At 39.9% G+C, this 23893-nt stretch overlaps 2 protein-coding genes across 7 annotated transcripts; both read left to right on the top strand.

Annotated features, from left to right (window-relative positions):
* The first annotated feature begins 1349 nt into the window (after positions 1–1349).
* LOC110964344 (serine/threonine-protein kinase pim-3-like) lies at positions 1350–9271 on the top strand. The gene is made up of 6 exons (XM_022213043.2): positions 1350–1977; positions 2861–2970; positions 4172–4222; positions 5089–5452; positions 5791–5967; positions 6707–9271. The coding sequence occupies exons 1-6, from the start codon at positions 1905–1907 to the stop codon at positions 6886–6888; spliced, it is 957 nt and encodes a 318-aa protein (XP_022068735.2). The 5' UTR covers positions 1350–1904; the 3' UTR covers positions 6889–9271.
* Positions 9272–12053: 2782 nt separating this feature from the next.
* Positions 12054–21968, top strand: ftsj1 (FtsJ RNA 2'-O-methyltransferase 1). 6 transcript variants are annotated; one of them, XM_051952148.1, is made up of 12 exons: positions 12116–12163; positions 12271–12362; positions 12829–12954; positions 13318–13387; positions 13538–13640; positions 15215–15293; positions 15390–15442; positions 15517–15570; positions 17748–17850; positions 18193–18276; positions 19973–20076; positions 20995–21968. In XM_051952148.1, exons 3-12 carry the CDS (start codon positions 12834–12836, stop codon positions 21166–21168), a joined length of 945 nt encoding a protein of 314 aa, XP_051808108.1. In that variant the 5' UTR covers positions 12116–12163; positions 12271–12362; positions 12829–12833; the 3' UTR covers positions 21169–21968. The 6 variants fall into 6 exon arrangements, with proteins under 6 accessions (XP_022068734.1, XP_051808108.1, XP_051808110.1 ...); XM_051952150.1 differs by having other exon boundaries at positions 12118–12163; positions 12833–12954; XM_022213042.2 differs by lacking the exon at positions 12271–12362 and having other exon boundaries at positions 12054–12163.
* The last annotated feature ends 1925 nt before the right edge of the window (positions 21969–23893 follow it).

The following is a 23893-nucleotide window of genomic DNA, read 5'->3' as shown; positions in this document are numbered from 1 at the left end:
TCCATGTAAAACCCTCTGCAGACATCCGTGTGTAACCTAAAATGTCTGTCCTAGTAGCCGCTATCATACAATGTTACGCAGCATTGTGCACATGCAGCATGTGTAGACACCAGTCTGTGGTGCATGCATGACAATGCGTTCTTCCCACGACCAAACGTAGTACAATTACAACTACTAAAAATCTTCTGTGCATTGTAATCCAGGTTTAAGGAGATTCAACTAATTTGATTGATTTCAAGGTGTAATATATATACATTTTTAAAGATTTTTCATGTGTCCGATCAGATTTTTTTTAATCTAAATTATAAAAATGACTACAAAATGTTAGTTTTATGTGTCGTGTCTTTCAGTAAATCACCTTTGTTTTTAGGCATAGTTTTAAAGAGGAGCAAACATTTGCACGCTTAGATGTCAAAAATTCCAACATTTTAATTGGTTCCATATATGCTGCCTTCATTAAGAATTTGGACCCAAAAGCAGGACTCAGATCAGGAAGGAAGACAATTCACTGAAGGTTTTATTGTAATTTTTCGTTTGAGTGTGGAATGCTGCATGTGAGTTGAGTCTGAGTTTGAGCTGCGACTGTTAGAACCTGCTGAGTCTCAGTTGAGAGTTTGGCATGCAGTGCTGGGCTGAAACCGGTGAGTGGAACTGAGAGTGTGGCAGGTTGGTGGAGTGAAGCTGGAGGCTGAAGGACGGTATGGCAGGTAGGGGAGTGTGAGATATGCAGGCCCGGTGACAAAAGAATTTGTGATGCGGGTGGACAGGTAGCTGTTGAGAGAAAATGATGAACCAGAAACTTAGAAGTTTAATGCACAATGCAGACAACGTGACTGGACTAGAGCCTGAATAAAATGATACTAGCCCGCCAGGTAAAATAACAACCTAGCAACCGATGTGATGGAGGAGGTGGGAAATAAATACTGCAGGATCCTGCTGAATGGATGAATCTCATGTTGGTGAGAGAAGCGAGAAGCGGGAACAGATTAACACACACACACACACACACACACACACACACACACACACACACACACACACACACACACACACGCACATACACAGGAGAGAGAGAGAGAGAGAGAGAGAGAGAGCAACAACAACAAGACAAACTAGAAAGGTGAATAAACAAGAGTAACTGCCAGGATCCTTACAAAAAATTAGAGATCTAAACAAAAACTGGTAACGTTGGCTTTAATATAAATGTGGTCGGATTATAAAGGTCAGAACTGTGCTCTCTGTATAAATTAATATAAATGGAGCATAACAATACTCTGAAAGTTGATGATTCTGTTCTCATTATAATAATACATCTGAAATAGATTGAATAGATTCTTATTCTTCTTCTTATTATTATTATTACTATTATTATTAATCATGTTTTAAAGTTAATTGGGAGGGAAACCTCTATCCCTTTTTATGTGCTGTGGCACTGCTGTAGCGGCACTTTCTGAATCCCTACGCTTGTCATGCAACGAAGAAACTAGTCCGTGTAGTCCAATTTCATCCCGTCGGTTTCGGGCTCCATTATTTACGTCTCTGACTTAAAATTCACCAACCAGTCCGACTCGATACGCCAGTTTTAATCCAGTTGTGTTAGTGTGGCAGGGGGGTCGTAGGTTGTGTGTGCAGTTGGGTAGTGGTTCAGGTGGGGACAGGCGGAAGGATCTGCGTGATTTTTGTAAATATTGGCAGCGGCGAAGCGGCCGAGTCGCGTGCTGCTCTGGGTACCGGAGCATCCTTTATTGTGTGCTCTGAAAATGGCCGGAGTGCCGGTGGATTTGAACCGTGTTTCAGTCTTATTTTAGCAGAGAGAGGGACAGAAGACTCGTTTGTTCTCGGAGATATACGGTGCACATCTTTTCTCAGTGCGTGGACGTATTTTGGGAGAAGCTAGGAGCAGCATGCTGCTCTCTAAACTGGGCTCCTTCTCTCACATCTCGTCCAGCATGGATCTGCCGGCCAAGCTGCAGCAAGGTAAGGAGGTCTTACCGGCATCACGCCGACATCTGTGACCCGATTTATACTCCTTACCTAACGTACCCGGTCACTGGGGCATCAGACTACCGCTATTTGGTCTTTCAAAATTGAAAATTCGAATAATGTTTGTGAAACCCGGGTCACGGTGCGACATGACACGTGTACCGACAGCTTAATGAAATGTAATGCAGTTCTCTTAACAGCATTATTTTATTAGCTAACGATGTGTGCTCGACAGGATATTTTAATATAGTAATACAACGAGCCAGACAAACCAAACTAATGCAAATAAAGTCAGCTGGTGGCAACAATCGCGTCAGTCATTTAGATTTGAGAGGTTAACACTAGCTGAAGTTGGTTATTTTGATGAAGCCGTGACAGGTATTGTTTAGTGGATGGGTGTTACTTTAAACCTTTCATAGAGCAGTCCGGGGCCATTTTGACAGACAGGTGTTGTAGAAAATGTGTTGCTACCTTCTAATACAACCGGTTTCTTTGGTATAAAAATGGCCTCTGTCTCTTATATTGATTTTCGTCACGTTTTAAGAGTTCAGTGCTGAGATGTTGAAGCTACCGACGGTCCACCATCTTTAAACGGCCGACGCCAGAACAACGGGGTCATCTGAGGACGTCTGTGATGTGGGTTGAGTGTTTATTTTATTATGGAATATATGCGGTGTTACTCCATAAACCTCTATTAGCCAGATATAAAGCTGAGCCGACTGAATATGTCCACGCTGACTGAATATGTCCACGTCGAGAACATCAACAGAGTCGGGGGGGGGGGGGGGGGGGGGAGATTTTGGCGCAATACTGTCCAGAGCCTCCACCGTCCCGATGTAACCTGAGTTAACCCCAGCTTTTTCTCTGTCCCCTGCAGCCAAAGCGGAGAAGCAGCCGTTTGAGAAGCTCTACCGGCTGGGCTCGGTGCTCGGCAGCGGAGGATTCGGTACTGTTTACTCAGCGGTTCGTCTGGCCGACGGGCTACCGGTAAGCGCGTGGAGCCGCTTTGTTTTGGTCGCAGCACATGGTCGCGGCTCGCAGCGTCAGGTGGCACACTGTGAGCTGCAGCGCTTCCTGTTTGCCTTCACAATGAAAGCCTGTTACGATTACGGAAACTCTGACTATATTTTTTTAGTAATATTTATATTCCTATATTTCACATATAAAGAGTATTTAAAATATAAACGCTTGTATTATTTTTTATATTTAGATATTTTTAATTATTTGATCCATTAAGTATCAAACAATGAGTAAAACAAAAACATTACCAAAAACAATTCATTAGAGTTCAAAATGGTCATTAAATCTTCAAAATATTGGACTTCCTGTAATGTAAGTTAATGAAAAGAAATATATTTTTAAATTTGGGAACAGTATATTTTTCTTGTGATTAAGGAATTTATTGATCACTTGCTGCAGCTTTATTATCCATATCATATCAGTTTTTATTCTGATAAAAAAACAAATGGCTAGCAATGCATGGTCTGACATAATTTGTTGTCACTTAATCATTTTGTTGTGTAAATTATCATAAATCCTTGCTCCACTAATGTACTTGCTGTCATCTTATCATTGGTCCCACTTTTGGAGCATTTGAAATACATAACCTCTATAGCTTTAATTTTTGTCTATAACATAAACAAACTGTTTTCTAATTGTATCTTTGTATTGTGCTTCAATAATTAAAACAGCTAGTTTCTATTGAATTAACAAATATTTTTAAGTAATCACAGTGCATTACACAATGAGAACTGCTTTTATTTGGAAGGCTGGCGCTATGCCTTGTACTTCCTCTTATATGCATGTCAGCTGTGGAGCTTGACGCAGTGCAGTCCCGTCTGGCATGTGTCTTTGTTGTCAGAGAAAGCCTGCTGTCTGTTAAGCTTTGCTCTCTGTACCTTCTGGAAAATCATCTAAACTTGCTTCTGCCTTATTGCAAGGAGGAATTAATAAGATATTGTTTGAGGATTTTATGGCATCATCAAAAAACGGTGACTAAAAAAAAAGTTTTACCTTAAATAAAGGATAAAATTCATAAACCAAGGCTGCAATCATAGTTCCATGTTTCTGTTAACAGTGATAGATGTTTTATACCTGCTGTTGCATCGGTAGTCTCTTTTGTGTTTCTGTGTCAAGACAAATTGTACTCTTTGTGCTTTATGTTAATGTTGTATTTGTTTCCATACAGGTGGCGGTGAAACATGTGAGCAGGGATAGAGTGACTGAGCTGGGCACTCTGGTGAGACTTGCCTACTTTTTTATTTTACATTCAGTTCAGCTGTTGGATCAATTTGTTAATCCTTTTAAACAGACAAAGTATGAGATCACTACCTTCATCTTTAATATACATTTGTTTTTAAATTTTATGCCATGTAACCAAAGCGAAAACATCAAAACACATGTACTCCAAACAAATAAACTAAATTACAAATGGCATTGTCCCCGTGATATGGCAGTTGCTTAATACAGCTTGATTGACCATTTTCTGTCCAGCCAGCAACGCTTTAACCACTAGGTTCTGGAATTCAAAATGAATCAGGAAGCATCAATAAAGACAATCTCAAGTGGGACTGTACAGAAGTTGCCTCAAGATGTCCACTCAAAGTATAAACAAAGGCACGCTAAATAACCAGAGTACAGTCTGAGACTAAACCATTTTGTTGCTATCTGTTCACTAATGTGTTTGCAATATTTAAAAGTCAACAAACTGTGTGTGTGTGGGGGGGGGGATTAAAATGTAGTTAATGAAGAACACTGCATTATATGAATGCAATAGGACTACCAACATTTAATACAGCCGTTTTAAAATGGTGGCATCCACAGTGTGCAATTGGCAGAATAAATTGGTGTGTGGCATGTAATGTGATGTTGGCTGCAAGAAATGCACATGATACAGTGGAGGGCCATTCATGCTAACATAAAGAATAAGTAGAGGTGGAACAAAAGTTACTCCTTTACTGATTTTGTAATGTCTCAAATTAATGATAGTAGAATGCATTACAGGGATAATCAGTACTTTTTTGCATGGCATTGTTTTCATCTGCATTAAATGTTTTGTCAATTCTAAATTCATGGAAAGCTCTTTAATTAAAATCTTTCTCCTAGGGTGGTGCCGTGGTTCCTCTTGAGATTGTGCTGTTGAAGAAGGTAGGCGGGGCATTTGGCGGTGTGGTGCGGCTCTTGGATTGGTGGGAGCGGGCAGATGGCTGGCTGATGGTGATGGAGCGTCCCGAGTCGGGCCAGGACCTGTTTGATTACATCACAGAGCGCGGTGCGTTGGATGAGGCTGCGGCACGAGACTTCTTCCTGCAGGTGCTGGAGGCGGTGCGTCACTGCTACACCTGCGGTGTCGTCCACCGCGACATCAAGGACGAGAACCTGCTGGTGGACCTGAGGACCGGACAGATCAAACTCATCGACTTCGGCTCAGGGGCCCTCCTCAAAGACACCGCCTACACCGAGTTTGATGGTGAGTCTGACTGTCTGACAGTAACTTTGATGCATTGTCAGCCTGAGCACAGTGTTATGCTAGTGCTGCCATGATAACAGTGAATGGAGCAGGAAGGAGAGTTTGTCTGTTAAGGTAGAAAAGAAAAATTGGAGAAAACTAAAATAGCAGAAATGTTGGAACATAATATAAATCATAAACCGTGTTTTTAGGTTTTGTTGGAATGTGTGGAATTCATGAACAAATGGGTTTTCAGTGTGCATGTGCATTTACTTGTCAGAAAGCTTGTATGTGTGTAAGTTTGTGTGTGCGTGTAAATAAACACAAACCTAATACAAGAATCCTCCCACTCTCTGCAGGAACACGGGTGTACAGTCCTCCAGAGTGGATCCGGTTCCGACGGTACCACGGTCAGTCGGCCACCACCTGGTCGCTCGGCGTGCTGTTGTATGACATGGTGTGTGGCGACATCCCCTTTGAACAGGACGAAGAGATCCTGAGAGGACAGGTCTACTTCAGACGAAAGATCTCCACAGGTCAGTCCAAGTGTGACAAATCCATTCTGCGTAGAGCTGAGGTTAATTTCTAAACATTGTTTTTAGTTCTTCATAGTGGCTACAGACACTTGAAGGTTTGCTCTATGGCAAAGGCTATGTGGACACTTGGGTCTTTGTTCTAGGCCTGTTTACTTGGCTTAGTCTTCACCCCTAATTTCCCATGAAGAGGATCTCAATTCTATTTTAGATGGAGTGCAAATACACAAGTTTGTGTAAATGGAATCGGGATGACTTAAATGTGACTGTCCCTGTTCAGGAACTCTGAAAGTCAGGCTGTGTCACCCAACATTACTGTTGGGTCTCAGTAATAATGACGGTTGGATCAGGATGTTTTTCCCCTTTGAGAACCTTTCAGATACTCCTTTTTTTAAGCTGTATAAATCAGCAGCATGTTTACTTGTGTAGTCAATAGGTAGGTTAGGTAGTAAACCAAAAGTCTGGTTGTTAAAATGATGCGTTTGAGGCTTGGTAAACTTGAACACGTTTTGATTCTTCCTGAGCACATCTTCAGACCAGCGTTCAGATTGTGGTGTCAAAGTATCAATGGAATAAACTATGAAGAGAGTAACACAGTATATGCTGACCTCAGTGCCTCTGCCTGCCCATCAAACTAACACGACAAACGGCATTGACCTGAACTTGTTAAGGTTTGTTTTGAGAGAGAGAGAGATGCTATTTTCTGTCGTGCTTCTTGCTAATTTTCTTTCTTCCGTCACAGAGTGCCAGCAGCTGATTGGCTGGTGTCTGAGCCAGCAGCCCTCTGACCGGCCAACACTGGAGCAGATCCTCCTCCACCCCTGGTTGACGGACAGCAACTGTCAGCAAACTGATGACAGCAGCATCACACTTCATACTATTACAGCTGACTCCTCCTCTTCCTCCAGTCAGCAGAGCCTCTGATTGGTCAAGGGGGCATGGCTTGGACTTTATGGCAGCTGCCCCCCAGTGACTTTGTGTTGATCATGGAGTTGTGGTCAGAGTTTAAGAATGAGGCTGGATCCTCTGTTCACAGAAGATGCAGCAACTCTATGCTGCTCTCAGTGCCTTGTTGTTCGTAAACTGTTGTTAGCAATGCGTTGCCACGGTAATCAGCATCCAGCAAAAAGCAAAAAACCTGACTGTAAAGGAAAGGTCAGTCTTTTCAGAGATGCAGTCAGATTCATTTCCAATGTTTTAAATTTCATTTTGTTTTTATTGATTTTTTTTTTTAACAATATATGTGCGTTTTATAGCTTCACTTCTGTGATGTGTGGCTACATTAGTGCAACTGACCTCTACACTCATCAGGGTGGGCTGAATGGACAGTTTTGATTATTACAGTCTGTTTAATATTTTCTTGAGTAACTGTTTAGTTGCTTTGGATTCAAAGGAAAAGCAGCAGGTGGCTTTATCTTGTAACTGTATGCATTTTGTAACTACAAGACCTGGAATTTAGAATTGTTTTTTTTTTTTTTCGGTCTGCCAGTCAGAAAGAAACAAAAAGGAAATTATTTAGAAACGAGTGAACACACAGAGGTATGCAGCCAGAAAGATGTGGGAAGAAGAAGCAACTCATTCTACCTACTTGGTTTATCTGACATCAAGATACGAGTGTGATCACGTTTCATTATAATCAGACAATACTTTCCTCCTAATTTTTAGTGGACACAATTATGATGACTGTGCTTGCTTGAGATGTTAATGTCAGGGATTCGGGTGGAACGTTTTCTTATTAGTATTTCACCTTTGCAGAGGCATCTGAAGTCCTTGAGAATGAGGCAAAAATCAATCTGACCTCTGTTAGGTTGGTTGACACCGTTAGTCAGCCATAGTTCTGACACAGAATCCCAACTGTCAGAGCTGCTGATGTTTACATGAGATGTCACCGCCGTGTTTGGGAGCTGCGGTCCCAGAATCTGGAGGCTTGCAGAATACATTGACAGTACAGTGATAATGACAAAAGGCCTCCATTGGTTTTTCTTTGAGAGAATGCAGCGCAGGAAATTGGAAAACGGTGAAAAATGTCCCACCTGTTTCTAGACCAAAGAGACATCATCTATCAGGGTCACAATTAATAGCTATTTTGCGTTCATAAATCTGATGATTATTTTCTTGATTAATTTATCAGTTGTTTCTGTCGACAAAATGTCAGAAAATTCTGCTTTGTTTTGTTCACAAGCCAGAAGTGTTCAGTTTACTGTCGTAGAGCAAAAGAAGCCAGGAAATAATCACATTTAAACAGCTAGAATTAGGAAATTTTTCTCCTTAAAATTGCTCAAACTAATTAATCGATTATTAAAATATTTTGTGATTAATTTTGCTGTGGTAACCCATCAATCGGTAGTTGCAGCTCTTCTCCACATTTCTTGTTTTACTCGACAACAGTCTCAAACCCAAAGATAATCGGTTAACGGGAAACTGAGAAAAGCAGCTGGAAAAGCTACCTAAACTATTTTTCTGTCCTTCGAGGAGCTGTCCTCCAAATCACACCCTACCCAGCCATCATGTCAGCCTTAAGCTAGTGAAGGATCCTCCTCTGCTGACATGAGTCAAATTTACCACCAGTCACACCTCTGTAGAGCTGTGACTGGTTCAGGACACCAGAATCATGGCTTTTTCACACTTAACTCTGCTGAGTATGTGTGTTTACTTCATGTAAAAGACATCTCATCATTTAGTGTTTACTTCTGTCTACATTTGAGGTTTTTTTTCTTTTTTAAATCAAGATATTTGTTTAATTCGTTTTTTTTAAATGCATTGATCAGATACAGTGGATACTACATTAAGATACACACTTTTTGGTTAAAGTTGAGGGCATTAGTTTTTTGTCAAAGGCTCTGAGGTTCTACAACCAATCCTACTTCAGTCTTTCATTTCCTGTGTTCCTTATCAGTTGGAATTGTTTGTCAGGGTGGAAGATGCACAGTCAATGCAAATATTCAGTTTTGTATTTTGGATATACAGTTTTGTTTGTAAATATCTGCATTTTGTACATTTATATTTATTTATTTATCAGGAGGCATTCCTTATCCTGTCGTTATTTATTATCTTAACATTTCCAGATATTTTTCTTTTTTACATTTTTTTCTATTGCATTTTTTTCCTATTCGAGACTCGTTTTCTTTTTTTAAATTACCGAGAGTTTAAACATTTTAACAATTTTTCATTCCCTGACTCATTTGTTACACTTTTACAGTTGTTTTGAAATGCAAAACTCTGATAGGGGAAAAGTTTTTTTTTTTTTTTTTTTTTTTTTTTTTTTCATGAAAATGTTTGGGAATAAAATGTTTTGTATCTAAACAGACTTCCTGTGTGATGGATTTCATCCTTTCAGGCTCCCATATGATTGTGACTTCATTTGTTGAAAGTGTTTTTTAAAGCTGTTGAGACAGTTCAAATTTGCTAAACTAGTTACTTCAGGGTTTTTAGTCATCTCATCGAATGGAACTGTAGGAAAACTGAAGTACTAGGTCTCACATGTAACTAGAATATGGTGGGAAAGCCTCAATGAAAAATATATTACTTCAAGTGGAAACTATATATTCTAGACTGAGTACACATACACTGAAATACTTCAAACCTTTATTTGTTTCAACTTATAGCTCAGTCTGAAGAGCTTTTTAGAGATGCAGGTCTGCCTTCATGTGGGATCTGGCATCTCCCCGTGCTGCTAAAACCAGTCAGGAATGCTTCATGGACCATGGCATTACAGTGCTATATTGGCCAGAAAACTCACCAGATATTAACTCCATAGAAAATCTGTGAGTGGACAATGGGATGAACCAGACTCAACAATAAATAAGAGCTGATGACCGCTGTCAAGTTAACCTGGACATTCGTTACACCTCAGCAGTGCCACAGGGTGTTTGCCTCCATGCCACAGTGCATTAATTTCAGCAAAGGGGCGTGTGTGATTATATTTTTCGCAGTTTTGATATTCCTGCCGTATTTAAAAAAAACCCTGAACTTATGGGAAATTCTAATATTTTGAGATCTGTTGTGTGTGTGTGCGCGCGTCGAGGGTGTTTGAGCAATGTCTGATGAAAATATTGAAGCTTTTCCACCATATTCTAATTACACTCAACAAAAATATAAATGCAACATTTTTGTTTTTGCTCCCATGTTTTATGAGATGAACTCAAAGACCTAAAACTTTTTCCACATTCACAATATCACCATTTCTCTCAAATATTGTTCACAAATCTGTCTAAATCTGTGATAGTGAGCACTTCTCCTTTGCTGAGATAATCCATCCCACCTCACAGGTGTGCCATATCAAGATGCTGATTAGACACCATGATTAGTGCACAGGTGTGCCTTAGACTGCCCACAATAAAAGGACACTCTGAAAGGTGCACTTTTGTTTTATTGGGGGGGGGGGTTCACTCCTCTTCAATGGTTGTGCAAAGTTTCTGGATATTGGTGGGAACTGGTACACACTGTCGTATACGCTGATCCAGAACATCCCAAACATGCTCAATGGGTGACATGTCCGGTGAGTATGCTGGCCATGCAAGAACTGGAAAGTTTTCAGCTTCCAAGAATTGTGTACAGATCCTTGCAACATGGGGCTGTGGATTATAATGCTGCAACATGAGGTGATGTTCTTGGATGTATGGCACAACAATAGGCCTCAGGATCTCGTCACGGTATCTCTGTGCATTCAAAATGCCATCAATAAAATGCACCTGTGTTCTTTGTCCATAACAGACGCCTGCCCATACCATAACCCCACCGCCACCATGGGCCACTCCATCCACAACATTGACATCAGAAAACCGCTCGCCCACACGATGCCACACACGCTGTCTGCCATCCCTGAACAGTGTAAACTGGGATTCATCCGTGAAGAGAACACCTCTCCAACGTGCCAGACACCATCCAATGTGAGCATTTGCCCACTCAAGTCTGTTACGACGACGAACTGGAGTCAGGTGGAGACCCTGATGAGGACGACGAGGATGCAGATGAGCTTTCCTGAGTTGGTTTCTGACAGTTTATGCAGAAATTCTTTGGTTATGCAAACCAATTGTTTCAGCAGCTGTCTGAGTGGCTGGTCTCAGACCATCTTGGAGGTGAACATGCTGGATGTGGAGGTCCTGGGCTGGTGTGGTTTCACGTGGTCTGCGGTTGTGAGGCTGGTTGGATGTACTGCTAAATTCTCTGAAACGCCTTTGGAGACGGCTTATGGTAGAGAAATGAACATTCAATACACAAGCAACAGCTCTGGTTGACATTCCTGCTGTCAGCATGCCAACTGCACGCTCCCTCAAATCTTGCCACATCTGTGGCATTGTGCTGTGTGATAAAACTGCACCTTTCAGAGTGGCCTTTTATTGTGGGCAGTCTAAGGCACACCTCTGCACTAATCATGGTGTCTAATCAGCATCTTGATATGGCACACCTGTGAGGTGGGATGGATTATCTCAGCAAAGGAGAAGTGCTCACTATCACAGATTTGTGAACAATATTTGAGAGAAATGGTGATATTGTGTATGTGGAAAAAGTTTTAGATCTTTGAGTTCATCTCATAAAAAAATGGGAGCAAAAACAAAAGTGTTGCGTTTTTGTTGAGTGTCTATGAAACTTATAAATTATCAAATTAAGGGTGACTAGTCTTCTTATAGCACATTTTGGAAAAATGTATCGTGACCTTTTTTATAATCTACATTAGTAACCTTTCTTTGATCAAAAATGCCATTTTTAAAAAAAAATGCCATTCATAATGTAATTGTCTTGATGGTTGTGTGTCAACAGCAAACAACCAGGTATCAGACAGCAGAGCTCTTTGTTGGTATGAGTTGTTTTTAAGTTTAAGCTTATTTTTCGTCTGCAGTTTCCATCAGTATTTCCTGTTGAAAACGATGCTGCATTTTTGGGGGACGCAGCGATTGATAACTAATTTTCTTTCAAACGTTTCTATAGAAAGTAGTTTTAATTTACCTGTAGCGCCATCTTGTGGCTGCAACTGAGAAAACAGACACCCGAAAATACTAAAGGGAACACAATTAACAAGAGTTGGATAAAAATATTAACTTCTATAACTACAGTCATTAAATACCTTAATCAGATTCATTTTAAGACAAAGTTGTTTTTTTTAAAATAAGAAAACCTCTTTTTATTATTATTTTGAACAGGCGCCGCTGTCGGCAGCTAAGGGTCCTTCCGTCGTCAACATCGGAACAACGCGTGAACAGTGAGCAAATCATTTTTATAAATGACTATTAAATGATTCTTAAATTCGATATAATGTCATTGTTCTGCGTTTTATGTCGGTTATAAGCAAATCTGTATCAAACCCAGAGACAAACAGTGAGGCAACATCGGGTGGTATAAGCTCAAACAGATAGGAAATCGGTCGACTCTATACACTTGGCACCAAGCTCCATTTAAAAGTAAGTTAGACAATGTACCCCAAACAGCTGTTATTTGAATTATAACTAAATACGTTTTTAGATTTACCATAAGATGCACTTTAATTCGGCTAATATAGATTGAACCCAACATTACCCATTGCTGTAAAATCCTGACTCTAGCAGTTGTTTTGGTTAAGGTGACAGTGAAAAAAGGTGATGCTTTGAATACAATTGATAATGTCTGACTTACTGATATTATAAGAATCATTATGACTTAATAGGTTAATTAGTTTCAAAGAAAAAAACGATTGTGAAGTTGTAAATGACAGTATGCAAGGGTTTGTCGTCACTATTTTAATTCATCACTGTTGATAATGGAACCCTGCACACACTCACTTGTAAGTACCACTGTAATTTGTAACCCAGACAGCAAGCTGTCACTTAAAAGAGATGGAGTAAAAATATGGCTGATGTACTTCTCTTTCTTTGTGTTTGCTTTGTGCAGTCAGGATGGGACGTTCCTCCAAAGACAAGCGGGACATTTATTACCGTTTGGCCAAAGAGGAGGGCTGGAGAGCGAGGAGTGCCTTCAAACTGCTGCAGCTCGATCAAGAGTTCAACCTGTTCACAGGTGAGATCCACAGGATGCCAGAGACAAAGATAAGTTCTTTGAATAATTGTTTTGCATATAAAATGCATAAAACACAATTAAACTATGCATATCACACCTTCACTGATGTCTTCAAATGTCTTGATTTGTCTGTTTTAATATTCCAAACCCCAAATGATTTACTTTGCTATTATACATAACAAAGATAGACATATATTAATTTCTGAAGCTGGAATCTGAGAATACAGAATTGTTCTATTTTTGCCCCTCAAAAACACATAAAATTACCAACTGTTGATCAGTATAGTTGGCCATTATATCTTTGTTACACCTGTACTCGTCTGCTGTCTCTTTCTAAATGTCGAATTTGTTTTTCTCTCTCAGGTGTGAACAGAGTTGTCGATCTTTGTGCAGCTCCTGGTAGCTGGAGTCAGGTCCTCAGTCGCAAACTTAGGTCACTACCAATTTATTTATTCATTTATTTTTGTTTATGAGCGTGTACTCGGCTGAACATAAATCCTCAGATTCAAAGATTTTAAATCCAGAGTAAAAGAAATAAAAGGATTGACATTTTTTTTATTGGTTTTGTTTTTTCCCCGCTCAGAGGGCAGGAGGAGAAAGGTGAGGAGGTGAAGATCGTGGCGGTGGACCTGCAGGCCATGGCTCCCCTTCCAGGAGTCACTCAGATCCAGGGAGACATCACCAAGGTGGGACATGATACCAGTTTGTTTGAACCACATGTATTTCCCATTGATGTGCCTCTTGTGGCTTTATTGGTCAGATTAACTTTGGAACTTACAGGGAGCTTGTATGATAGTCACCAAAAACAATGAAGGATATTCCAGAAAAATCTGACTGTGTGAGGCTCACCAAGCGACCAGTGACACAAAGCAGATCCTTTGTGTTCTTAGATGGGGAAGAATTGGAGATGGTAACTCACTTTATGTAGCTGGGGATTGTGTTGGACTCCAAACTCACTTTTAAAAAACATGTCAAAAAGATAGTCAATATGATAAAATTTCATTTACACAATTTTAAACTAATTCATCCTTTCATTACAACAGAAGCTGCTAAATCCTGTCTCCGCTGCATGTTTCTGTCTCACAACGAATACTGCTTCACAACCTGGTCGTTTGCTAGTGTCGCTGCTCTAAGACCTTTTGAACAGCTTTGTAAAGAAAAAACATCAAGGCGTTTGACAAAAAGCCACAGTCATTTCGTCACTGCACATTCTTAAAGAAATATCAATTCTTAAGAATTGAGAATTTCATCCATCCATCCATCCGTCCTCTATACACCGCTTTATCCTCACTAGGGTCATGGGGGTGTTGGAGCCTATCCCAGCCGACTTGGGTGAAGGCAGGGGACACCCTGGACAGGTCGTTGAGAATTTCAAATTATTTAAAAGTACTTGCTTAATATATGTCTGTGAATGGGATGCCTCCACTGCCCCTGGGGGATTTTATCAAAAAGAGAAATGGTATTACTAATACAAGGTCAGTCACCGGGGGTGATTGTGAAGTCAAATTTAGAAAGTCCTCATTTGCACAGAATGCCTTATCTATTAAAGGTTGCAGAAATTGGAATACTTTACTGATCAGAGAAAGCTCTGCATTTGTCAGTTTTAACAGACTGAGGCTGATTAAAAATCAAACTTGTGAACATTGAGAAAATCTATAAGCACTTTATGACAGGCTCTGCATAGAAAGCACTTTACTAAATAATAGCACTTTAGGGTAGGTTCAACCCAGTCAGAATGAATTTATTACTCAACTTGCTAAGGAACGCGGTGGAGTTGTGTGATGATCAGCGTATGTTTGTTTGTGTGTTACATTACTCTAAAATGGATTTGGATGAAATTTTCAGGGAAGGTCAGAAATAACAGGAGGAGCAAGAGATTAAATTTTGGCACTGATGCATCTTAAAGTTTGAATCCATGGATTCGTTGTGCATGATTGCGAGATAGGGTCATGGCGTCACTGTAACTATGTCAGCTGCCTGCAGACGATCACATGATTGCGATCCGACTACAAATCCACCACTGCAGACCACAAATTGTTTAAAGATTTCATCTGTGAGAAATCATACAACGACTGAGCAGCCTTGGCGGAGTACTGCACTCTCTGAGCGCTTTTCTAGTTGGTTTATCAGCAGCCTGAATTTAAAGTAGACATGAAAGGAAATTCAATAGCAACAGCAACTCCACTGCTGCTCAAACATGACCCATCATATTGAAGACTCCTTATGTGTCACCCAGCCTACATCATCATCTTTCTCTCAGGTGTCTACTGCTGAGGAGATAATTCGCCACTTTGAGGGTCAACCGGCCGACCTGGTGGTTTGTGATGGAGCTCCAGATGGTGAGATGCTCACTTCTTGTCTGTCTTTGTTCATTCTTAAGTCTCTATTGTCTTCCAGTTTTTTTTATTATTCTCTTTCATTCTATGTTTCTATAGTAACCGGGCTCCATGATGTGGATGAGTACATCCAGGCTCAGCTCCTATTGGCAGTGAGTACAGAAGTGTGGAGTCTTCACACGTCAGGTGTCACATGATATCATGCTGACAGCTGTTTGTCTCTCAGGCTCTGAACATCACCACTCATGTCCTGAAACCTGGAGGAACATTTGTGGCCAAGGTGAGTCCATCCGTTCTTCACCTGATTATTTTTATAATGCATAGTGTTCACAGGTCCTAAATACAGTCTCACCCTGAGGTCCACTGAAGACAATTACGTGTAAAGTCCTCCTGCACTGTGACAGACAGCAGTATACAGTGGTGGTATAAGGTAGTAATTCATGAATGTAAAAGTCCTGCATCAAAAATCCTCCTAATATTAGTACAATTTACTTAAAGTGCCTCTTTGAGAGATTGTTCTATCTGACAGTATTAGATTGTTAATTCTGATGCATCAATGTGCAAGCAGCAGGTTGATGTACATTACTGTTCAAAAGTTTGGGGTCACCCAGGCAATTTCATGTTTTCCATGAAAACTCCTACTTTTAGTCATGTGCTAGCATAATTGCACAAGTTTTTTCTAATCATCAATCAGCCTTTCAACACCATTAGCTAACACAATGTAGCATTAGAACACAGGAGTGATGGTTGCTGGAAATGTTCCTCTGTACCCCTTTGTACATATTCCATTACAAATCAGCCACTTCCAGCTAGAATAATCATTTAGCTCATTAGCGGTGTCTAGACTGTATTTCTGATTAATTTAATGTTATCGTCCTTGAAAAAATTTGCTTTTCTTTCAAAATAAGAAAAAAACTTTGAACAGCAGTGTATGTATTGTAGTCATTCTCGTTGTTTTCTTCCGTTGTGATGTGATTGTGCATCATGAATTTGTCTCCCATTGGGGACACGTTTGGCACAAACAACCTGAATTGAGACATGTGGGTGCCTCGGGCACGCACTTTTATTTGGCCACAACAGCACAGTCACTGCTCTTTCTGCTCTAGTCACCAGATTTCGCTCTGCGTGACTTCTTCCTCTTCCTCAAAATGAAATTTAAGTTAAGGTTAGCTGTTTTCACACAGTTTAGGAGATTGAGTGCTCATTGCAAATGATGTTTGCTATGTTCGCATAACAGGGTTTCCAGGAAGTGTTTCAAGCATTGCAAAGTGCTGTATAACATCATAAGGAGATCAGTTTGACAGGGATGGGAGCTGCTACAGTTTTCTGAAAATTTTGTTTACACCTTACTGTAGCTAGTTGTGATGGAGATAATTACAGCTCAGCTACTCTATAGACCATTTGTTACTTTAGCCCAGTAGTTTAAGCTTAGGGACAGCAGCACTCGGGCTGCATGGACTCCACCAGTCTGTTCAAACCTGATAATGTTCTGTCAGTATGATATGACAATGTTCGGAAGAGCTTCTTGTCATGGCAGGAATGACGGACTTTCTCACTCTTTATGTGCTCTATAAATGTTCAGCCGATTGTCCAGCTGCCAGATGAATCCCTCTCTACAAAGATGTATACCAGAGGGAGAATGGAGTACTGTTTCATCTTAGTCGATTCACTGCTCCTGAGTAGCAACCATTCATCTGTTTAAAACGCTTATAAAGCCAGTGATTTTGCCGACTTATGATGGCAGCCCTAATATTGTAAAATGACAGAATGAAGAATTTTCAGAGAACACTGTAACCTATTGGACGTTGACTGTGGTTCCATTTTTACCAGATTAGTTTTGTATCTTTACATTTTCCCCTGAGTATGATCCATGTAGCTGTTCGTTGTTTCAAGGTGCAGACATTGTGAGCAGTCTGAAGCAGTTTTCTGGTCAGCCTTTTTTTTTTTTTTGTAGTTCAAAGAAATCTTAACTTACAATTCATAGCAAGTTAGAGCCTACTGAAGATAGCCAAGAGCTAATCAACTTTACAGATAAATGAGACATCTAACTAAAGTGTCACCGTTAGCTAGACGCTACAGCCTGCGTGTACCTTTGTGAAACCTTCCTCAGTTTGTCAGAGCGAAGTTACAGACTGCAGAAGGTACAGCTTGCTCAACCTGCATCAAAAAACAAAGTGAGAACATCTTCACAAATTAATCAATTGTTCCTTGTATCATTTCTGACAGATCATTCCTGATCAGTCCACAGCGGTCAGTTTGTAGTTACAGTGACGCAGTGCCACTTTCTCACAGCGATATAGAAATCTTTAACAAATCCCTGGATCCAGACTATAAGCTGCATCACGGCCAAAATCGACAGAGTAGTAATATAGTATGCAGTGGTGCATTGTGGGCTGTGGGTATCCGTCTCCAATGAGATTAACCTGTGTTAACCCCACACTGTCCTGCATGTCCCAGATCTTCCGAGGTAAAGATGTGACGCTGCTGTACTCTCAGCTGAAGGTTTTCTTCAGCGGTGTGACCTGCGCCAAGCCTCGCAGCAGCAGGAACTCCAGCATCGGTAAGTGACGTGACCGTGGACCAATCACAGGGGACCATCAGGAGGCAAACTCCAACCCCAGACCATATAGTCTTTGTTTGTACATGGACTGAAAAAAGCAAAGCTGTATTTGTTGTCATTTTTGCTACACGTTTCAACATTATTCATGTCCAGACACTGTCATATGCAAAATGTTATCTTTGGTTTGAATGTTGAATGGCTGCCAGGCCTTACAAAAGTTGTTGTTAGCGTCTCAAAGTGAATATCATTTTGTCAGTTTGTTTTTCTTCCTTTATTTTTTCCACAATTCACACCAGACCATTTGCTTTAACTCTGACAGCTGATCTTTCTTTCTGTGTGCAGAGGCCTTTGTGGTCTGTCAGAATTACTCTCCACCTGAAGGTTACATCCCAAACATGTCCAACCCTCTGCTGGATCACTCCTATGGTAACTATGAGCCCTCTTCCACATATGAGTCTTTATCTGGATATCAGGAGAGATGATAGTCATAGTGGAGCATCCAGACCACATCTGGAGCTGCTGGAGATCCACCATGTTTGTTGACAAGCCACCTGGGTCGGCTTGACTGATCCCACTGTGATCAGAATGGAGATTCACTGAGCTGTTCTACACTACCAGCCAAAAGTTTGGACACCTTTTGATGAATGGTTTATCTTTATTTTCACGACTATTTACATTCTAGATTCTCACTGAAGGCATCAAAACTATGAATGAACACATACGGAATTATGTAGTAGACCATAAAGTGTCAAAACATGTTTTATATTGTAGATTCTTCAAAATCCCCACCGCTTGCTTTGATTACTGCTTTACACACTCTTGGCATTCTCTGGATGAGCTTCATGAGGCAGGCACCTGAAATGGTTTTCACTTCAGTGTGCCTTATCAAGGTTCATTTGTATAATTTCTTGCCTTCTTTATGGGGTTTGGACCATCAGTTGTGTTGTGCGGAAGTCAGGTTGGTACACAATTGACAGCCCTATTTGACCACTGTTAGAATCCATATTATGGCAAGAACCATAGTCATGAAAATAAAGAAAAACTAAATGAGAAAGTATGTCCACACTTGACTGGTAGTGTACAGCCATGGCCATAAGTTTGGACACAAGTACCATGACGCTTGTGAATCTTAGAAAATACCACAAAATTGTCACTTACAATACAGTACACAGCTCCTGAGAACTATATTAAGTTTCATATTTTAAAAAACATCCAAAGAGTTTGGTGTCATTTTGTTATTCTTACCAAATTTAGTTGTGAAAGTACTGCATTTTTTTGTTATTTTCTTCTCATATTATGTTTTGGGAACAAAGTTGTTCCAATCGTTGGAATTTATTGATAATATTATATCCCTTGTTGATTTGTTGACTAATTAAACTGGTGCTGTCAAAAAATATTAGTTATGTTCTGTGCTGTAATAGACATCAAAACAGACATAGTAAGTCATGCTGTGTCCAAACTTATGGCCATGGCTGTATTATTTGAAGCTATTCATGTTTTTAAAGACCAGCAAAGAAATGTTTTTGTTGGATTTGCATTTCAATTGTGGGAAGAAAAAAAAAAAAAGGTGCACCATCACCGAACTGGGTCTTTTTAAATCAGAACTCAAAACCTTACTATTTACCTAGTGCCATGGTGGCTTTTTATTGCTTTTCCTTTTGATGTATATTTTTGTGCTGTTTTATCACTGTTTATTTTATTGTTTTATTGTACATTTTACGGGCAGCATGCATAAGTTTCTCCAGCTACTCTGGTTTCCTCCTACAGTCCAAAAAGGTGTTGAGGTTCACTGATTATTCTAAATTTGTCCGTAGGTGCGAGTATGAGTGTGATTGTTTGTCCTGTTTTAAGTTACTGTATTTTTTTAAGTTATTTTCTTTTTCACTGTGAAGTACTCCTGTCACCCTTTGGGCTGTTGTAAAGGGCTATAGAAATAAACTTTGATTGATTCATCCTGTCTTTTAAGTTAGTAAAGGCCATCTGCATACGCATGCAACAAAACATGAGCACAGTTGGGATTAGAGGTCCAAAAACTTCACATAAACTCAGAATATTAAGTAGTCTTGATGTAGCTTTTAAATCATCTGTCTCTTCAGTGTGATTTCTGGTCTCTGTCCTTCAGATGTAGATTTTAACCAGTTGGAGGGTCCAAACCGTGTCATTGTTCCCTTCCTGGCATGTGGTGACCTCAGCGCCTTCGACTCAGACAAAACCTACCCTCTGCAGGTGAACAGCTTTATTTTTTTCCTTGTTTTCACTGAGTCAAACTATCCAACCCAAACATGGTTCATATATGAAAACAAATTCACTTCTGTCATTTTTAATCATTGTTATGACAGTACCACATTTACTCATTTTCACTATGGAACTGAGTCCGTCATTACCCCAGTATCCCATTATTATTGATGTTTAACAGAATAATTAGCCCTTCAGTTTTCTGTTGAAGTTTCAATAACTTTTTATATCATTTAACTCATCCAGTATTTAATCTCAAATGAGGGCAGTTTGTAAAGATAAAACTTAAGGTCTTCCTTTAATGTTATTTGTGAGTTTTGCTCCCATGCAGAAAACCTATTGGCGGAGAACACACAAAGGAGAGAAATGCACATATTGTAGCGCCTTCTATATTACTGTACTAAATACATCATGTCAATCAATATCTCTCATTCCCAAAATAAGTGTAACACACCAGGAGACACTGTGAAATTGCAGCGAATCAAAAGGCAGTTGTAGAAAGTAGCCAAGTACATTCACTCAAGTACTGCGACTAAGTAGAAACTTGAGGTTGTTGTACTCGGTTGCATATTTCCATCTTGTACTATTTGCACACCCCTGCCAAAATCTAACCTCAACATTGTAAACTAATCATTTACGGAAAGTAATGTATGTTATAAAGTCTATTTAATTTCTACTAAATTAGTTAAAGAATTACTTTTCAAATGAATGTCCAGACTTGCACTAACATCAATCAATGAAGTTTCCTTAAGGATTTGTAGCTACCAGATGAAACACCTTGATTTAGATGATTAGAAGAATGTGTTGAATGTTTTAAATAATCAGTTAAGGATGGATTCATCCTTGTTTCAGTGATGTGTGTATTTATCTCAATGAACTTTCCTTTATTTTGTTTCTTGTCTTCTTTAGCTCGAGGCTGGCAAAGAGTACCAATACACCCCACCCACCCAGCCACCAATACGACCCCCCTACCAGGAGGCCTGCCACCTCCGTAGAAACAACCTGCTGTCCAGAGAGGACGCTCCATCTGTCTGTCCCAAACCGAGCCGAGATAAGCCAAAGACGCTGGCTGAGACCACATGATCCGCCTGCCAGTTGCTGATTGGTGGAAAAAGAGAAAAAGTTTGATGTAGATATACGATATAATTGTCACAAAAAGAAAAGATTTTTCCTGCTAGGGGATTATTTCTGTTCATCCAGTCCAGCAATTGGTCCATGGCACTTTTAGCCTCATCTTAGCACTGATGGCGACTTCATGCTTCTTGCGTCCGATGGATAAGCGAACTGAAAACACAAGCATGGAACATTATACAATAAGTCTGTTGGTCTGCTAGACAGCCGCTTGCATTTCCCCTCATATCAAACGCAGAAAAATGCATGAGAAAACAGCAGGTAACTACCGACAGTGTGTGAACATAGCACAGGACCTCTGGAGAACTTTCTACTGTGTTTGGGTTCCCGCAATGCTCGAACTCCTCCAAAGTCCAGGAGGAACTAAATTAACTATGGTACAACCTTATTAATGACAAATTATAAAGGTGTGGATGGTTGAAATTGTCCTCGTACCGCCTCTCTTCATACCAAACATTTGCTTGAAGCACCACTTGTTTTCCTGGCCAGTGTGCTGCAGGTGTGCTTGTAGTGAACAGTGGACTGTTCAGTGCGAATGCAGAAAGCATGAATCAGCCTTACAGGATGTAGCTAAGCTTGGCTAAACATGTCTGGGACGTTTTTCCGTACTGAATGTTTTCCAAGTGGATGAGTAAGTTTTTATCTGATTTTAATGAAAGTTTTTGGAGATAGATCTTTACCTTCATCACTTGTGAATTGTGACAATTACATATTTGAACTTTTAATTAAAAAGTTCTTTTTTTAAAGACAAATGATGCCTACATTATTTTTAAGATTAAACTCTGAATTATGTTTTTGTCTAAACATTAGAGGCTATAAGAAAATTGCACTAAAAGTAAAATAAAAAATCCCATTATGCTGACATTTTATATTTAATCTTGTTAGCTTTATTTTATGTTTCCAACTAAGTAAAATGCATTGAAAATGAAAACTTATAACCTAAGCAGTCTATTTTAAAATGGTATTTTCAACTGACTGCTCCACTGTTATAGTGTAATGTTATCTGTATAAACAGATTCTTTTCTGTATGGACAGATGTTTTTTTCATAGTTCATGATTGTGTGTGCTGACCTGAACTGAAAAATAATTGATCTTGACAATTGTGCGATTCCATAGCTTGATGTAGCACATTCCGTTGTGCTATAGAGCTTATTGTCCAATAATAATTAGAATGTGCATGCACTGTAGTTAGTTTTGAAACAGTCTCATACACTACCAGTCAAAAATTTGGACACACCTTCTCTTTCAATGTTTTTTCCTTTTTTGAAAACTACTGAACTATGGAGCACGATATATATAGAATTATTCAGCAAACAAACAATTGTGAAAAAAGCTCTAGATATGTTTTATATATTAGATTCTTCAAAGTAGCTGCCCTGTTTTGATGACAACTTTGCAAACTCTTGGCATTCTCTCAATGAGCTTCATGAGGTATTCACCTGAAATGGTTTTCACTTCACAGGTGTGCCTTATCAAAGTTAATTTGTGGAATTTCTTGCCTTCTTAATGGGTTGGGGACCATCAGTTGTGTTGTGCAGAAGTCAGGTTGGTGCACAGTTGAAAGCCCTATTTGACAACTGTTAGAATCCATATTATGGCAAGAACCAATCAGCTAAGTAAAGAGAAACAAGTTTCTTGTTGGACATTAGACCAGTGGAAATCTGTGCATTGGTTTGATAAGTCCAAATTTGAGATCTTTGGTTCCACCCACCGTTTCTTTGTGCAATGCAGAGAAGGTGAACGGATGGTCTCTGCATGCATGGTTCCCACCGTGAAGCATGGAGAAGGAGGTGTCATGGTGTGGGGATCCTTTGTTGGTGACACTGTTGGGGATTTATTCAAAACTGAAGGCACACTGAACCAGCATGGCGACCACAGCATCCTGCAGTGACATGATATCCCACCTGGTTTGTGTTTAGTTGGACCATCATTCATTTTTCAACAGGACAATGACCCCAAACACACCTCTAGGCTGTGTAAGAGCTATTTGACCAAGAAGGAGAGTGATGGAGTGCTGCGTCAGATGACATGGCCTCCACAATCACCTGACATAAACCCAATCCAGATGGTTTAGGATGAGTTGAACAGCAGAGTGAAGGCAAAAGGGCAGAGTGAAGGCAATCAATCAATCAATCATGACTGATTGATTGAAAATAAAGAAAAGCATTAAATGAGAAGGTGTGTCTAAACATTCAGCTGGTCTTCTACTGTCCCCAATACATACTAGAGCACTAAGGATGTTAATGGACATCATACAGAGCAAGACACACTTTGGGTGCCAATATCACAAAAGACCTTGTAGATTCACTTTGTTTTCAACATCTGTTAGGCAACAAACTGAATTTTCCATCATACGTGAAACTACTGTGATGAAAGATGACCTTAGTTATGCTCAAAAATAATGAATACATTTAAAAAAAATCACAAGACATTAACAGGAGCTGGTGTTTAGTTTGTAGGAGTCTTATTTCTGATTTCAATAATCATCTGCAGCTTGCATCTGTGTATGTGGAAGAATGGAACAACATTGTTGGTAACTTCACAAAATACTTGTGAATTTCACAAGTATTTTGTGTTGGTGAACACCGAGACAGGAATGACCAGGATCTAAAGGTATGTCACAAGTTGCACTTTCCTTCACTTCAGCCGGGTGATCTGTCACACAGAGTCAATTCAT

This window comes from Acanthochromis polyacanthus, chromosome 8 (assembly GCF_021347895.1).
Source record: "Acanthochromis polyacanthus isolate Apoly-LR-REF ecotype Palm Island chromosome 8, KAUST_Apoly_ChrSc, whole genome shotgun sequence".
NCBI lineage: Eukaryota > Metazoa > Chordata > Actinopteri > Pomacentridae > Acanthochromis > Acanthochromis polyacanthus.
Note: the sequence above shows the minus strand (reverse complement) of the source record. Positions and strands in the feature narration are given on the sequence as shown.

What these genes read in the sequence shown, in the direction of transcription:
- LOC110964344 (XM_022213043.2), top strand. Translation starts at nt 1,905, where the DNA reads ATGCTGCTCTCTAAACTGGGCTCCTTCTCTCACATCTCGTCCAGCATG. An exon ending in TGACTGAGCTGGGCACTCTG is followed by an intron (nt 4,223 to 5,088) that starts GTGAGACTTGCC and finishes TCTTTCTCCTAG; the next exon opens with GGTGGTGCCGTGGTTCCTCT. An exon ending in CGCCTACACCGAGTTTGATG is followed by an intron (nt 5,453 to 5,790) that starts GTGAGTCTGACT and finishes CACTCTCTGCAG; the next exon opens with GAACACGGGTGTACAGTCCT.
- ftsj1 (XM_022213042.2), top strand. Translation starts at nt 12,834, where the DNA reads ATGGGACGTTCCTCCAAAGACAAGCGGGACATTTATTACCGTTTGGCC. An exon ending in AGGCTCAGCTCCTATTGGCA is followed by an intron (nt 15,443 to 15,516) that starts GTGAGTACAGAA and finishes TTTGTCTCTCAG; the next exon opens with GCTCTGAACATCACCACTCA. An exon ending in TCTGCTGGATCACTCCTATG is followed by an intron (nt 18,277 to 19,972) that starts GTAACTATGAGC and finishes TCTGTCCTTCAG; the next exon opens with ATGTAGATTTTAACCAGTTG.